At 37.0% G+C, this 17,472-nt stretch overlaps 1 protein-coding gene across 1 annotated transcript in view; it reads right to left on the minus strand.

The window, feature by feature from the left end:
• CNBD1 (cyclic nucleotide binding domain containing 1) overlaps window positions 1-11,878 on the minus strand; it is a 494,192-nt gene extending 482,314 nt beyond the window's left edge. Inside the window, exon 1 of the mRNA XM_069600350.1 lies at window positions 11,791-11,878. Coding sequence (XP_069456451.1) covers window positions 11,791-11,878 — 88 coding nt within the window. The remainder of the gene's footprint in view (window positions 1-11,790) is intronic.
• Window positions 11,879-17,472: the final 5,594 nt, after the last annotated feature.

Raw genomic sequence — 17,472 nt, forward strand, 5'->3', positions numbered from 1 at the left:
AAAATTGTTTAAAAAAAGCAAATTGGAAAGAAAAACTCAGGAGACAAAATAACTTCCACAGTAAGTTCTTTTCCTTTTAACCCAAAAATTAAGTGGAAATTGAATCACTGAGGATATAATTATTTTACATAGTTAATGAGATATATAATCATATGTCAAATATATTCCTTAAATCAAAGAGCATATCAAAACTGAAATTATAAAATATCAAGAAAGTAAAAACCGTGAATGCTTTCATGAACCAATGGGATGTAATTAGTCTTTCTTTGGGGACAATACACTCCCCTAAATATATATATTACAATAAAGGAAAAAGAATTAAGCATTCTACTCAAGAAGTTAGAAAAAGAAAATTAAAATAATAAGAGAAATGGAAGAGAGAAAATGGGAAAGTAGAAATTAATGAACTTATAAAACAGGAAAAATTGTTGAAAAGTAAGCAAATTCAAGAGGTTGTTCCCTGAAGGGAAAAAATAAATAACTGACTTATCTAAACAAGGAAAAAAAAGTCATAAGTCCTCAATGTCGGAAAGATAACTGGGGTGTAATTAACTTGAAATATCATAAAGATAATGTACTTTTTACAACTACATGCAAAATAATTAAAATTCTGATTTAAAAATGAGTGAGTTTTCAGGAAAATGTGTATTTCCTAAATTGACCCTAGAAGGGAGAGAAAACCCAAATAAATAATTTGCCTTGAAAGAAGTAGAAAGTAATCTCACAGTTCAATTTCTCTCTCTCTTACACACACACACACACACACACACACACACACACACACACACAGACAAATGTATCAAAGCAAGGTGTTATCGTGGTGAATTCTATCAAATTTTTATAGAAGTAACTCTAATGTTAGTTAAATGTTTCAAACCACCGAAAAAAAACCCTTCCAAATTTCTTTGATGAAGCAAGTAAAGCAATGATGGTGTGAAAATGAAAAACAGAGGCTGATCTCGTATATAGATAAAGATGAATACGTTTATTAAGTCCAGAAGCATATTAACATAATCATACCCACAAAAATGTAAGATTACCATAGTAATTTGAAGAAATTTCAAGTTACAACGATATAATTTGCCACAAGTGAACATTTTAAAAATTATAATTTCAACAGATGCAGAAGTCGTCAATAAAATTCAACACTGTTTTTTAATAATTTAAGTTGAAAAAAGGTTCTTAACTTGATGAATATATCAAACCAAAAGACAGCATCATATTTAATGTTGAAACGCCAAAAGCAACAGCAAAAATTGGGGAACAGAATACAAACATACCCTAGTGCAACACGTGTGTGCAAGTGCCAAGAAACATGCTTTGATCAAAGAAATACGCAAGTTATAAAAATTCGGGAAAAAGAGACAAAGACAGATCACTTAACAGAGATCACCATAACAAATATAACACTAATAATGGAAAGGTTTGAAAAACTGTAAGACATACTAAAATATAACACAGAGACAAGAAGTAAACAAATGTTAGCAAAATGATGCCAATTTGAGGGTGGGGTGATCTGAGAGAATAGCATTGAAATATGTATGTTACCATATGTAAAATCAATGGCCAGATGCAAGTTCGATGCATGAACTGGGTCACCCAAAGCCGGTGTCCTGGGACAACCCTGTATAGGATGGGGAGGGAGGTGGCGGAGGGGTCAGGTTGCAGGGAACACATGTACATCTGTGGCCGATTCATGTTGATGTATGGCAAAACCAACACAATATTGTAATTATCTTCCAATTAAAATACATAAATTGTTTAAAAAGAGAAAAATGGTGCCAATAGACTTAGTCAATGCAAGGCTGCCACAAACTTTCATTTTGCAAAAAATGCAATATCTACAACACATAATAAAACAAGGCATGCCTGTTAAAAAAAGAATGAAAAAAGAGGACAAAATTATTTAATAATATTGTAATTATCTAAATAGAAAACAGAACTTCATAGAAGGAAATTCCCTTAGGGTATCAATTTAAGTGGCTAATTATGAGACTAACTAGATATTCAATAGCTTTTACCTTCCCCTGAACCAATGAGTCCCAAAACTGCTAAGAGAGTAGAAAAGGTAAGCGTCAATTCCAGCTGTAGGTGTGGGGTGATAATAGGGTGTCCCAAGGCACAATACCAGGGTGGTGGGCACCCACACGTGGGGTGGACCCGGGAAGAGTATTAGAGGCCGAGAGGGGTAAGGACCACAAAAGTCGGAAATGGGAAGGGTCAGGACGTGCCAGGGTTGAGTGTAAGACCCTCAGTGGGGATGAGGAGAGGGGCAGTGGTATGAAAAACGGGCCACATAGAGGGGAACTGGTCAAAGGCGTTTGGATTATAGGAGCACGGTTTCACACTTGAGAGAAGAGACTTATAAATATAGAAGACCAAAATGACTTACAGAGTTGCAACACTAAGTTGCAATAGAAATAAATTGGTATGCAAGCAAAATAGAAACAGAAATATTGGCTTTTCATTAGAAGTAAATTGATATGCAAGCAAAAATAACTGTAAAATCTAATTCCTTAAATCTGTCCACTGAGAGGGGCTGGGAGCAGTAACCCTCTAACATCAACAAACACCCAGAGTACTTTGATCTTGATTTTTAAATCCAAGTCTGCATTAAAATGAACTAGAGTTCTTTGGGAAAATGGCTGGTCTATGGGCTCAAGTAGGAAAAAGTACAAGATGAACCTGAAAAAAATCATATTGCTCTAGGAATTAAAGAAATGCTTAACAACCTTGAGAGCATTCCCAGTGACCAGACTGAATAATTAAACAATTTAGGCATCAAAACATATAATGATAGTAATTCATCAAAACACTTTGAGTTGACTCTTGCTGTTATTGTTTAGTCACTAAATCATGTCCCACTCTTTTGTGACACCACAGACTATAGCCCGCCAGGCTCCTCCATCCATGGGATTCTCCAGGCCACCAGGGAAGCCCTTTTGAATAAATGAGGAAATCATAATTTTACAATGATTAATTGATTAAATATTTGAGAAGCAATAGAATATTTATATACTTTCAAAATACTTTTTGGCAAAATACTTATTAATTACAGAAAAGGAAAGAGTAAATTTACAGCGAATTTCCCTGTGCATACTGAAATCAACTGATTAAAGTAAAATTATGCACCACCTGGTAAGACGGAAGGAGAACACAGAATCACTTCTGTGACATTCCTGCCAAAGATATCTGACTTGAATCTAATCATAAGGAAATATCAGACAAATCAAACTGAATCATAACCTACTAATAATGGTTTGTAATCTCCCAGCATCAAGGTCATGAAATGCAGGGAAAATTTAGAAACCATTCCCGACTAAAGGAGATCAAAGAGACGAGACAATGAAATGCAATGTGAGATTTTAAACTGAATCTTTTACTTACAGAAGATTATAAGAACAATTGGCTAAATTTGAATGTGGTCCAAAGATTAGATTACAGTAATTTATCTGTGTTAAGTTCCTGGTTGTGATGAATGTACTGTGATTACATAATAAGAGAATGTCCTTGTTTTTCAGAAATACATAATAAAATATTTAAGGATGATGGAGTGTCAAATGGCTCTGGAAAAGTATATTTCTTTATGTTGAATTTACAGCATTTCCGTACAATTGTGGCTTCAATTTTTTATTTTATCTTTTAATTCAATAGCTTCTTTGTATGACTTTTATAGTTAGAAAACATAATGAGGAAAAGATTTTTATAATAAAAAGGAAAAAATTAAATGCCCAGGAATAAGCTTTATTGAGTGTCATAAATGGACACCTGCATAACTTGGAAGTAGAAAGGTTGAATAAAGATATCAGTTCCAAAGTAGAAAAACTCAATACCATAAAGATGTCTGTTTTCCTTAAGTTAATTTTAAATTTAGCACATTTTTTCCAGATAAAATACCAAAATGTTTATTTGTTGAAGAAGCCCAGATAGTTCTAAAGTTCACAAAGGAAAATAAAAATGGAAGAATAGCCAGAAAAATGTCTTTTAAAAAAGAGTAATCAGTAAAGATTAATCTTACCAGGTATTGAAATATAAGGTTTCAAAATTATAACAGTTCAACATGAATGCAAAGTAGATGAGAGAAAACAAGAGATTAGTGTCAACAGTAATAATATACTACAAATATAGATCCAGAATAAATGTAAAAATTTAGTATTTAATAAAAGCTGACATTTTAGATTAGTAGTAAGAATTACTCAACAAATGGTGTTAGAACAGTTGGTTGGTCACTTGGAAAAATATTGTATTGTAGCCTTACATCACTATTCTAAAGTAAATGTATTCAAAGTGATTTTTAGATGCACCAAATATTTATTTAACAAGTTTAACACTGAAAAATAAAACTATACAAACACTAAGAGAACGCATGGAGGAAATGTGTTTAAATCTTGATATGAAAAATGACTTCTAAGCAAGAATCAATAACAGAGGACAAAGCTACACAAACATCCTAAAATCTTTGTCAGACACAAAAATCATAAAGACAAAAGAAAAATACAAACTGAGAAAAATACTTGTAAAGCTCAAGCTGAAAGGCTCGTTTCTTTTATAAACAAAGAGTTGTTTTAAGTAAAAGGGAAAAGAAACCTCAAGGGACATAAACAGCTATTCACATAAATACAAAGTGCCAAAAATATATGAAAAGATTCTAAGCCTCGCTATTTAAGAAAAATAAACTTAAAGAGCAGTTAAAATTGTTTCCAATTAATTTATTGACAAACATTTGTTTTATAATACATAACATCAGTAGAAATGCTGTAAAACAGAAGTTTACATTCATTGATGGTAGGACTAGAAATTAGTAGAGCCTCTTTAGAAGACAGTATCAGTGATCAAAATTTATTTATTTTTTTTAAAGTTTTTTATTTTTTAAATTTTAAAATCTTTAATTCTTACATGCATTTCCAAACATGAACCCCTCTCCCACTTCCCTCCCCATAACATCTCTCTGGTTCATCCCCATGCAATGCACACATCCTTTGTCCTTGCAGTTCTATTGAAGCACTTGCTTACCAACTGTAAAAGGTACATGCAAGGTGTTTGTTTTATTTTAACAGCAAAACTTGCTAGAAACAAATTCCCACCCTATTAGTTAGGATCCAGTACCAAGGAACAGAAGCCATATCAGTATTTAAATGGAAAAAAATAATACAAAGGACTGTTAGGGATTAAAGAGATGAAAAGACAAAAAAAGGAACATCACATACCACGCAGAAAGCATCTACCACCAATATTTCTGCTGATGAAGGTTTAATTACTAAAACTTAGAAACTGGATCAATGGCCCTACAAAGCTGAAACATGGCCCTCTGGGGACAGGGCCTAAGCAGCTGGCACTGGATTTTTGAAGGGAGGTGATGGGGCTATTCCTGAGAATGTCGGGAAAACTGCAAACGGAATTAATTGCTGCTGCTGGAACAGCCAGCCACTGCCTCGGTGAAAAACACATTACTGGTGAGATATTAACAAGGAGAAACAAACCAAAAACAGAAATCAGAAGAATAAACACTTTCCTTAACTTTCTTCCTGCCTTCCAATCCCCCTCTAACACTGCTCTTGACAGAGCCTGATAGGAGGCCACATTTCTTCTTGGGAAAAACTGGTTTGCAGAGTTCCAGCCCCAGTTTCATAAAGCAGAATATAGAAGGGTGGATTAGAAGATGAGACACACTAACTTAAACATCCTTTAGTAGCATTTTCTTGTATTCAAACACATATAAACATGAATATGCTTGGAAAACTCTGAGAAAAAATATTTATATGATACTTCTGAGGATAAGATCAGGAGTATGGGTTGGGAGGAAGACTCACTCAACTTTTGATATTCCCGTGATTCTGTGTGTGTGCTCAGTTATGTCTGATGCTCTGCAACCCCATGGACTGTATGTAGCCTGCCAGGCTCCTCTGCCCGTAGGATTTTCCAGGCCAGAATACTGGCATGGGTTGCTATTTCCTACTCCAGGGGATCTTCCTCCCTCAGGGATAGAATCTTAGGCCTCTTAGGTCTCCTGCATTAGTAGGCAGGTACCACTAGTATGACCTGGCCTTGTGTCTGATGCACGTACCATTTATGTAATGATTTGTAAAAGAAAATTCACCAAAATTCCCACAAATTGAGATTTATTCATTCTTCTGTCAATTTACTAAACACTTGAATGTTAAGCATTAGACAAACAAATTTTTCTCAGTATCAGGGTCTTTTCAAATGAGTCAGTTCTTCACATCAGGTGGCCAAAGCATTGGAGTTTCAGCTTCAACATCAGTTCTTCCAATGAATATTCAGGACTGATTTCCTTTAGGATGGACTTGTTGGATCTCCTTGCAGTCTAAGGGACTCTCAAGAGTCTTCTCCAACACCACAGCTCAAAAGCATCAATTCATCAGCGCTCAGCTTTCTTTAGGTCCAACTCTCACATCCATACATGACTACTGGAAAAAACATAGCTTTGACTAGACGGAAATTTTTGGCAAAGTAATGTCTCTGCTTTTTAATATGCTGCCTAAGTTGGTCATAGCTTTTCTTCCAAGCAGCAGGCGTCTTTTAATTTCATGGCTGCAGTCACCATCTGCAGTGATTTTGGAGCCCAAAAAAATAAAGTCTGTCTCTGTTTCCATTGTTTCCCCATTTATTTGGGGAAACATGGCATTTATTTGCCATGAAGCAATGGAACAAGATACCATGATCCTTGTTTTTCGAATGTTGAGTTTTAAGCCAGCTTTTTCACTCTCCTCTTTCACTTTCAAGAGGCTCTTTCGCTCCTCTTCACATGAGGCTTTTAAGTCAGTACTATTTTGTACCTGCCCTTTGTGACTTTGGCCCTTGATCCTGGGGGCCAAAGAGGACTCTGTGGGCTGCTGCCTTGGCAGCTGTGAGAACTGCTTCCGCTAAAGGGAAGCGCCTGATTCTGCCCTTCTGGAAGGCTGTGATTTTGCCCTAACAGCCTTCTGAGCACAACTGCCAAATAGGGTCACGAATGTTTGCTCCTAGAAACCTCTCTCATCCTCCTGAGAAGTGTCGCAGGTAGGTTTAAAGAACGTCAATCAAATCATTTTAGCTGCATTTTACCCTTTATCAAGTGTAAAGTTTACGACATGAGAGACAGACTTAAGCCCAATCATGAAAAGTTTAAATGCCAGATTGAGGGAAATGAATTGTGGTCTAATTTTTGGAGGAGAGTAGGGCCCTGATAATTTTTGGGCAGAGAGTTACTATGATCTAATTTTAAATCACCATATCACCAAGAAGATGTGGTCCACAATGTATGTTGGGAGGAAGGTGACAGAGGATGCCGATGGCTGGAGGGGCGACACCAGAGGACTAAAGCAGGAGCTATTGCAGAGACGACGGCCGGGAGCAGAGCAGAAAATATCCTGAGACTGGGGGTGACCCAGAGTGACCTCTACAGAGACCTGACCTGTGATGAGCTGCAATTTACTTCAAGGTCTCCTGCCTGAACACCGCAGTCACGATTAAGCTCAAGTTTAAGTTGCCATGCAGGAGACCTGGGTTCAATCCCTGGTCCGGAGGATCCCATGGAGAAGGGAAAGGCCACTCACTCTTGTGTTCCTGCCTGGAGAATTCCATGGACCCAGGAACCTGGTGGGCTACAGTCCACGGGGTCGCAAAGAATCAGACACGACTGAGCGACTAACACGTTCACTTTTTTTCACTTAAATTGAGGTAACTTCATTTCCAAAGGCCATTCAAGATTTTCTAACAGAAAGTACAAGCACGTTGAGGACCAAAGTAAAAACTCTACCTTTTCATTAAAATATTCATCCTTTCTCCTTTGGGACTTAAAGAAAAATTTCAGTGACTTTTAAACTGAAACAAAGTAGAGAAAACAACTTTCCAAAATTTCTTTTCCTAAACTATCTGATGTTATGTTCCATTAGGACGATGATTGATTACACTCACAGAGACACACACAATAACTCAACCCCTCTTTTTCCATCTTTTCTCCCTTCTTGGAATACCCATTCTCATCTGTCTCAGCTCTGTTTTTCAGCTTTGCTTTCTTTACACATTACAAAGTCTGCTTCTCTGCAAATGAGTCCCAACCCCTCTTTTCTTATTTGGACTCCTAGGATTTGAATAGTGTAGAACTTTAAAATGAAGTAATATCCCCCCTCACAGATAAATATACATTCTGAGGGTCTTTTCATCTTTTGCTATGAGAGAAATAACAACTCTCAAAATACAGGAAATGCCGTTGAAGAGTTAGTAACGATGACACCATTTTTTTTCATATGCCCTTAAAATGAAAAAGAGCAAAGGAAAGCATTTATTTAGGAGTAGTATCTTGTTCCTAAATTCCTTCAAGTGTCTCTGATCTTATCTTGAGTGCTTTTTTCCCTTCTGCATCCCCATATGTTGGAACAAGCAAAATGTACCCACTGATATCTTGTGAACCTGAAAGCCATTTGTTACCGGGAAAGCAAACAAACAAACCCTTTTGTTAAAGCACAGAAATTATCAGATTAACCGATACAAAATGCAAAGCACACTTTTGAACTTGTCCTTTCTCAGAAGGATAAACCTAATAAGTATAAATAAAATAAAGGTATAACTTATTAACCCAAACAAAGGTAGCTAACTGGACCTTACTAATTATAGGTGTGAAATGGTTTCCTCCAGCCAAATGCTAAAGAAGAGCTCACTGTCTCCTTAAAAAAAAAAAAAATTAAAACATTTTTCTTCGTCTCTTCAGAAAATCAACTGTTAATAATAACGGATCTAATGTGTCCCTGGATTGGATGCTGTTTCACATAGGTGGTAAACTACTGCAAGTTTAGCTAACTTGTAAGATTTTTTTAATAAAAAGGAAAAAGTGGTATGATATTTTTGTTTTCGAAAACAATCATCTCTTTCCTGGGTTATGAAGAATCCAGAGATACAAGTCAAAGAGAGTGTAGAAGGCTTGAAAGTTTCAAAGAAAATATTTGTAAGTGACTCAAGAAGCTTAACTACTGGAGTGTTTGTGGGGCTGAATTTCAGAGCCAAGGAGATAGCAGTGGGGCAGGGTAGGGGGTGTTTAAAGATGTGTGATATATTCTCTTCCTTAAATCAGCAGTGTCGAGGTAGATAGCAAAATTCAAACAAATGCATCACCATCATTTAAGTGGTAAACTGTGTAAGGGATTTCAGGGTAGTGGGCAAGGAGGAAGCCGAAGTGTGGCTGACTTTGTTGCTGGTTTATGAGTAGAGGAAATTCATAACAAGGATGATACTGTGAATAATCTCTACCACTTGACACCTACATGAACATTAGCATGACACCTAAGCCTCCCTGTCCCTAACTGTAAAATATAGCATGTGTTGGTTTTGTGTTACCATTGTAACAAATTACCACCAATCTCCTGGCTTAAAGCAACACAACTTTGTTATCTTACAGTTCTCTAAGTCAGAAGTCTGAAACAGGTCTCACGAAGCTAAAATCATTGTCAGCAGGGCTGCATTCCTTCCACAAACTCTAGAGAAGAATCCATTGCTTTTCCAGCTTATAGGGGCCACCTGAATTCCTTGCGTTACCTACTCCTTCTATCTTCAAAGGCAGCAACAGCCAAGCCAGCCTTTCTCTGCAGGAGACCTGGGTTCGATCCTTGGGTCAGGGAAGATCCCCTGGAGAAGGAAATGGCAACCCACACCAGTATTCTTGCCTGGAGAATCCCATGGACGGAGGAGCCTGGTGGGCTACAGTCCATGGGGTCACAAAGAGTCGGACACGACTGAGCGACTTCACTTTCATCTGCCACACAGGCTTCCCTCTTCCACTTATAAGGACCCTTCAGATTATGATGGGCCCACCGGATATTCCAGAACACTGTCTAGTCTCAAAGTCAGCGGATTAACAGCCTCAATTTCATCTGTAACCTTAAGTCCACATGCCAAGTAACCCAGCATATTCATAGTTCAAGGGATTAGGACACGGACATCTTTGTGGTAAGCAAGCCATTATTCTGCTTACCACAGAGCTCATGGGTTCTTGTAGAAAATAAATGAAATAACAGCATAACAAAATATTTACACACTGCCTATAGAAAGCCCTCAATAAATGTTATCCACATCTGAAATTTATAGGGAAGGTAGACGTGACTCACTAAACATAACATAGCTAACCTGATCCTAAGTAAATAGAATATAGATAATGCCTAGACCTTCTTTAAGGTCCCTATCTGCACCTTCCTATTTATGTCACATTTTGAGTAACTCCTTTTTATATCTCCTTTATAATTCAGGTTCAGTCATATTTGGGTTGAAAGCATCCTCACACACACTTTCATGAGATCATTGTTTCAGCAGAGTTTAATAGGGGAAATTGCTGACTTGTTAGAGTTAGCACAAAGACACAGCTACTAAGCAAGCCAGACACGTATCTAAAGAGAAGTCACAGACAGAACATGAAGCAGGAAACTCTAAAGGGACAATCGGGAGCTCCGAGCCTTTCCATTATGTTCTATCCAGTTCTGAGATCTAAATTGCTGCTGATTTTTCATCTTTTAATCACTTCACACAAGTTAAGTGTCCTTGGGAGACACTACAGAAGGTAGCACATATCTCATCCCATTGATTCTAAATTAATTTGATCTTTTAACTCCCAGCTACTGTAGTTCCTAGGCTGCTAAAAAAGAAACCATCTTAGAGTAACTTTTTTCTGTACAGTAGAGACTGCCGCTTTTTGACAAAATTACATTTGACATTTATTTTCACTGACATTGAAATATGATTTTGACTACATACAAGAATTTTTGCACAATAATAATAAAAACATATAGAAGTAACTTACATAAGAGTAAATTTGATTTAACATAAGGACTTCATTTAATACTGTTCAAGGCTTAAGTAGAGCCTTTCAAATGGTATCAAGTGCTGTCTGTGGCAACTTTTTGCTGGTGACTATGTTCATTAATTTAAAAAATATATATACATAAAAGTTAATTCTCAGAGGAAGGTAAAAAAACAGATGGGTTAGCTTTTTCAAATCAACGCTAGAAATTTGCCCAGTCAATATTAAAATAATAAGGTAAATGCATTATTGAACTTGAAAAGGTCACAATTACTGCTGGTATCTAAAAATTTTTTTAAATCTCAGCTATCACTGGGACTATTACATATTATTAGTCAGTGTATTAGTGATCAAATAATATATCTATGAATTTGATGACTATGAAGAGAGGTCTTGAGAAAAATATTCTGGTTTATTCTGACTCTATAAAATAAGAAAACACTGTAAATTATATAAACTTCAAAATGTTTAACTCAAGACGTATAGTTCCTTTAATATTGTAAACCAAAGACTACAAAATTAAAATAAAATGGGAATACATTTCAGAGCAAGAAAAATGGGAATTATGTCTTTTTTCCCCCCTTGAAAATTTTAAATAGGAATTCTCCTAGTAAAAATTATGCATGAATTAACTCACAAAGGTCAGGCTATAAGCCTAACTCTCGGTAGGCACCTGGAGACCTGTCAGAAGCAAGGGACTTGTTCACAGGTGAGACAAGCGACCTCTCTAAGCCTTCGTTGTTTTCATTTTTAAACTATTTGTTATTTGAAGCTCTGAGAGCTCATAAAAATGCTCATTTTACTAAGTAAAGCACTGGAAGCCTAGAGAAGGAGAATGTTATCAGAAGGACACAGCAGAATCGGCACACCTGTGTTCTTTCCAGTCCACTATGCTCTCAGTAAGGCTCCCAGGGTGCCTACCAACCCTGAAAAGCCCCATTTGTTTTCTCTGGGGTCAGTACCACTGAAAAAAATGGTAGACCCTACAGGTTTTCCCCACTCACTTGGAATACTGCGAAGTGGAGGAGGCGGCACATTGCTTACGGCTATCATATGGGATAAAATGGCTGCCGGAAGAGAAGACATAGGCATCGTGATGGCTCAAAGGCAGCTGACCAGAGGCTTCTTAAGAGGCAAATGACTTCTCCTCTCCTTGAGGCATCACAAAGCGGAACGCTTAAGGAATGCCCTGATAGGCAAAGTAACATGGAATCTTCAAGTTCACAGTTCTATGTGTGTATACGTATTCTAAGAGTGAAACCTAGACCAGGAGGAGAGATAGTTTAGTCCAGTAGAACTTATGAAGGAGGCTTTGTGAGCTATACTGAGCAGTAAGGACTGAAGAGGGAAGTAATAACGTACAGGCAGGTACAGCAGAATCCATAGCACTCAGGAGTCTCGGTTGGGTAAAGGAGAAATGCATGTCATTGGTCTTTCACTGTCCTGAGCCCTTTTTTCAGCTTACTAAATGTCTGCATTAGTACTGGAAACCTTTTATGTAACAGTAGCAACAGGATTATTTATACCGCTCTCCAAGGCTACATACCTTGTAATGATCAGACCCCAGTACACACCATATTCTGCTAAGGTATGATATATGTTTTTTCTTGTTTTCTTCTGCTTCACAATAATTAAGGCTCACAACAACAGCTAGGATTTAGAGTCTTAATGCATCTTCTACTTCTGCATATCATCTCTGAAGGCATTTAAAAATATTTTCTAGTGTCGTAACTATAATGGGTCATAAAGCAAAAGGGCTGTGACTGATTCCTGAACATGATATAGTTATAATTATTCATAGATCAACTTCATCTGGAAAATATTAGCCAGAATTGAAAATTGTAGTGCATTACAAAAGTAACATGTTTATCTTATAATAGTGCTTATCAAATTGCCACTCTACAAAAACTTTACTGCACTATAACTTTTCAACTGCATCTATTTTCTTGTCTCCAGTTTTATAAACTCTAGACTCTGTAGACTCAAATTTCCTGAGGTTTATCATTACATTTAATCTTGTATTTTTTCTACACTAGCCAGCTACCTTCATCTGCATGACTCCCACGTCGCCATCCCAACTGTAACCCCTTGGGAATTCATATGCCTTCATTTGACAGACTCTCCAGATCCATTCTCTTCCTAATCTTACATTTAAAACTCAAAGACCAAGGACATCTTTATAAAAGTTAATTGTAAACTACTGAAGTTTTCATGGATTTTAAATAGATGGGGCTGTATTCAATATTTTTTTTCCTTTCACAAGTAGTTTTGATCAAAGAAAAATTTTTTAAGGCCCTAAGTTCATACTGATCAATTTCCTTTCTAATTCCAATTTTGTCAAGTTCTTACTTTTATTTGTGATCCACAGAGTCAAAGGCTTTGGCATAGTCAATAGATGTTTTTCTGGAACTCTCTTGCTTTCTCCATGATCCAGCGGATGTTGGCAATTTGATCTCTGGTTCCTCTGCCTTTTCTAAAACCAGCTTGAACATCTGGGAGTTCACTGTTCACGTATTGCTGAAGCCTGGCTTGGAGAATTTTGAGCATTATTTTACTGGCATGTGAGATGAGTGCAATTGTGTGGTAGTCTGAGCATTCCTTGGCATTGCCTTTCTTTGGGATTGGAATGAAAACTGACCTTTTCCAGTCCTGTGGCCACTGCTGAGGTTTCCAAATTAGCTGGCATATTGAGTACAGCATTTTCGCAGCATCATCTTTCAGGATTTGAAAGAGTTCAACTGGAATTCCATCATCTCCACTAGCTTCATTCATAGTGATGCTTTCTAAGGCCCACTTGACTTCACATTCCAGGATGTCTTGCTCTAGGTGAGTGATCACACCATCGTGATTATCTTGATCATGAAGATCTTTTTTGTACAGTTCTTCTGTGTATTCTTGCCACCTCTTCTTAATATCTTCTGCTTCTGTTAGGTCCATACCATTTGGAAGAAAAGTTATGACCAACCTAGATAGTATATTGAAAAGCAGAGACATTACTTTGCCAACAAAAGTCCGTTTAGTCAGGCTATGGTTTTTCCAGTGGTCATGTATGGATGCGAGAGTTGGACTGTGCAGAAAATTGAGCACTGAATAATTGATGCTTTTGAACTGTGGTGTTGGAGAAGACTCTTGAGAGTCCCTTGGATTGCAAGGAGATCCAACCAGCCCATTCTAAAGGAGATCAGGCCTGGGTGTTCTTTGGAAGGAATGATGCTAAAGCTGAAATTCTAGTACTTTGGCCACCTCATGCAAAGAGCTGACTCATTGGAAAAGACTCTGATGCTGGGAGGGATAGGGGGCAGGCGGAAAAGGGGACGACAGAGGGTGAGATGGCTGGATGGCATCACCAACTCGATGGATGTGAGTTTGAGTGAACTCTGGGAGATGTTGATGGACAGGGAGGCCTGGTGTGCTACGATTCATGGGGTCGCAAAGAGTCAGACATGACTGAGCAACTGAACTGAACTTTTATTTATTTTCTAGTTCTTTCTCCCCCTTTTCTAAATTGTCTCCTTTATCTTTTCTATATTTTGTTTGCAAAAAACCATGCGCTTAAAGCAAATTAATATTATAATAATTTCACATCAAATTGGACCTTGCTTGAAAACAACTAACGCAAGTAAACAAGAATGTTAAGGAAAAAAACAGCAAAATAAGCAATTTTAAAAACTTACTTCATTTTCTCTGAAAAACAAAATGAATGTGATAGTCACTCAGTCATATCCAACTCTTCACAGACCCACAGACTGTAGCCTTCCAGGCTCTTCTGTCCATGGAATATTTCTGTAATCTTCAAGATTTTGCATGACCATCTGCTAGTATCTGCTGGTATGTGTCCAGAGAGAATCCAGGAAATCACAAATTCAGCTTCCATGAAATGTTTTTGATTAGTCTTTGCAGTATATTCTGAATAATCTTAAAATTCATTCCAAGAACAATAGCATAATCATTAATTTGTCTTTGATGGACAGACATTTGGAGCTTTATCTCAGTTTCTAGATATTCTTCAGAAGTCTACTCACTTCTCAAACACTTAACTTGTAAAATTATCCTGTTCAAGTCACTTAATATTAATTTCATAATCCTAGTCTACACCATAAAAGTAATAATACCTCATACAAATATTATGAATATTAAATTTAAAAATAAATATTAAGATCCTAGCACAGAATAATAATCACTCAATTGTCATTTTTACTAGTAGTTTTGTTATTATTGCTGAGGTAAGCCTTCAGAAATTCACATGAATTGAAAATGTTTTAAATAATAGCTTTTTCTCAAGTATACATTTCATATGCATCCTACCCTTCCCATTACATAGTCAGCAATAGCATATTATAGGTTGGTGTTTCTAGATACACCTTAGGTATCCATTCCATATTACAAAGACCAATAATAATAATGATGAAATTAACCATGATAATTTTCTATAGACTATTAATATTTCAAATAATTCCAGAGAGAAGAATGCTTCAATTAAAATTAAATTAATTCAATACATATATTTTAAAGTATAATTATCAAGACATTTATAAAAATTAAAACTGGAGAGATACAAAACATTTATATAAAATAAAGTGTTACATGTCCTCTCATTGGCCAATCTGTTCCTGGAAAGGATAGTCTATAAATTACGTTTGTTCATGCTGGAAAAGGTCAGTTTTCATTCCAAACCCAAAGAAAGGCAATGCCAAAAAATGTTCAAACTACTGCACAATTGCACTCATCTCACATGCTAGTTAAGTAATGCTCAAAATTCTCCAAGCCAGGCTTCAGCAGTACGTGAACCGTGAACTTCCTGATGTTCAAGCTGGTAACTTCCTGATGTTCAAGCTGGTTTTAGAAAAGGCAGAGGAACCAGAGATCAAATTGCCAACATCCGCTGGATCATGGAAAAAGCGAGAGTTCCAGAAAAACATCTACTACTGGTTTATTGACAACATCAAAGCCTTTGACTGTGTGGATCACAACAAACTGTGGAAAATTCTGAAAGAGATGGGAATACCAGACCACCTGACCTGCCTCCTGAGGAATCTGTATGCAGGTAAAGAAGCTACATTTAAACTGGACATGGAACCACAGACTGGTTCCAAATTGGGAAAGGAGTACGTCAAGGCTGTATATTGTCACCTGCTTATTTAGCTTATATGCAGATTATATCATGCGAAATGCCAGGCTGGATAAAGCACAAACTGGAATCAAGATTGCCAGGAGAAATATCAATATCCTCAGATATGCAGATGACACCACCTTTATGGCAGAAAGTGAAGAAGAACTAAAGAGCCTCTTGATGAAAGTGAAAGAAGTGAGTGAAAAAGTTGGCTTAAAACTCAACATTCAGAAAACTAAGATCATGGTGAGAAAGTCAATTCCAAGGCAGTTTTGATAAGAAGTCCAGGGGTTCCCAAGGAGAGAGGGGTCTGGAATTCTCAAGGAGGAGAAAAAGACAAACTTTTTTTCCTCTCCATTCCTTAGGATTATATAACAATAAAGTATCCTGCTTGAGGAGAGTTTCTGGAAAAAACCTTCTGGCTAATCCTGTTATCTTAAAATGTAAATTATGGGAGTGAATCTAGTAAGGTCTTTACAACCTCTAGACATTCTTTTGATTCACTGTCATAATTAATTAAAAGTATATAACTCCATTGTTAACACCAGTGAGGCACTCTTTCTGCCCCCTTCTGATGTCTGTGTCAGAAATTTTCTCTATTTCTTTTATACTTTAATAAAACTCTATTACACAAAAGCTCTGAGCAATCAAGCCTCATCTCTGGCTCTGGATGGAGTTCGTCCCCTCCGGAGGCCAAGAATCCTGGCATCTTCCATGGTTCAGCAACAACCTTTCAATGGTATCCAATTCAATCACTTCGTGGCAAATAGATGGGGAAACAGGGGAAAACAGTGACAGACTTTATTCTGAGGGATTCCAAAATCATTGCAGATGGTGACTTCAGCCATGAAATGAAAAGATGCTTGCTCCTTGGAAGAAAAGTTATGACCAACTTAGACAGCATATTAAAAAGCAGAGACATTACTTTACCAACAGAGGTGTATCTAGTCAAAGCTATGGTTTTTCCAGTAGTCATGTATGGATGTGAGAGTTGGACCATAAAGAAAGCTGAGTGCCAAAGAATTGATGCTTTTGAGCTGTGGTGTTGGAGAAGACTCTTGAGAGTCCTTTGGACTGCAAGGAGATCCAACCAGTCCATCCTGAAGGAGATCAGTCCTGAATATTCATTGGAAGGACTGATGCTGAAGCTGAAACTCCAATTCTTTGGCCACCTGATGCAAAGAACTGACTCACTGGAAAAAACTTTGATGCTGGGAAAGATTGAAGGTGGGAGGAGAAGGGATGACAGAGGATGAGATAGTTGGATGGCATCACCAACTCGATAGACATGAGTTTGAGGAAGGTCTGGGAGATGGTGATGGACAGGCAGGCCTGGAGTGCTGCAGTCTATGGGGTCACAAAGAGTCAGACACAACTGAGCAAATGAACTGAACTGAACTGAACTGTTGCTTATAATAATAGCAAAACAAAGCAAATCATTAATACACAAATATATTTACACATGTACATATTTTTAATGTGAATGATTAAAAGTAATATTAAAATTAGCTGAAATATACACAATCCACATATAGTCTTACCCTGACTAATGAATTACAGTACTTATATATTTATT

The sequence above is a fragment of the Ovis canadensis genome, chromosome 9, assembly GCF_042477335.2.
Source record: "Ovis canadensis isolate MfBH-ARS-UI-01 breed Bighorn chromosome 9, ARS-UI_OviCan_v2, whole genome shotgun sequence".
NCBI classification, from domain to species: Eukaryota; Metazoa; Chordata; class Mammalia; order Artiodactyla; family Bovidae; genus Ovis; species Ovis canadensis.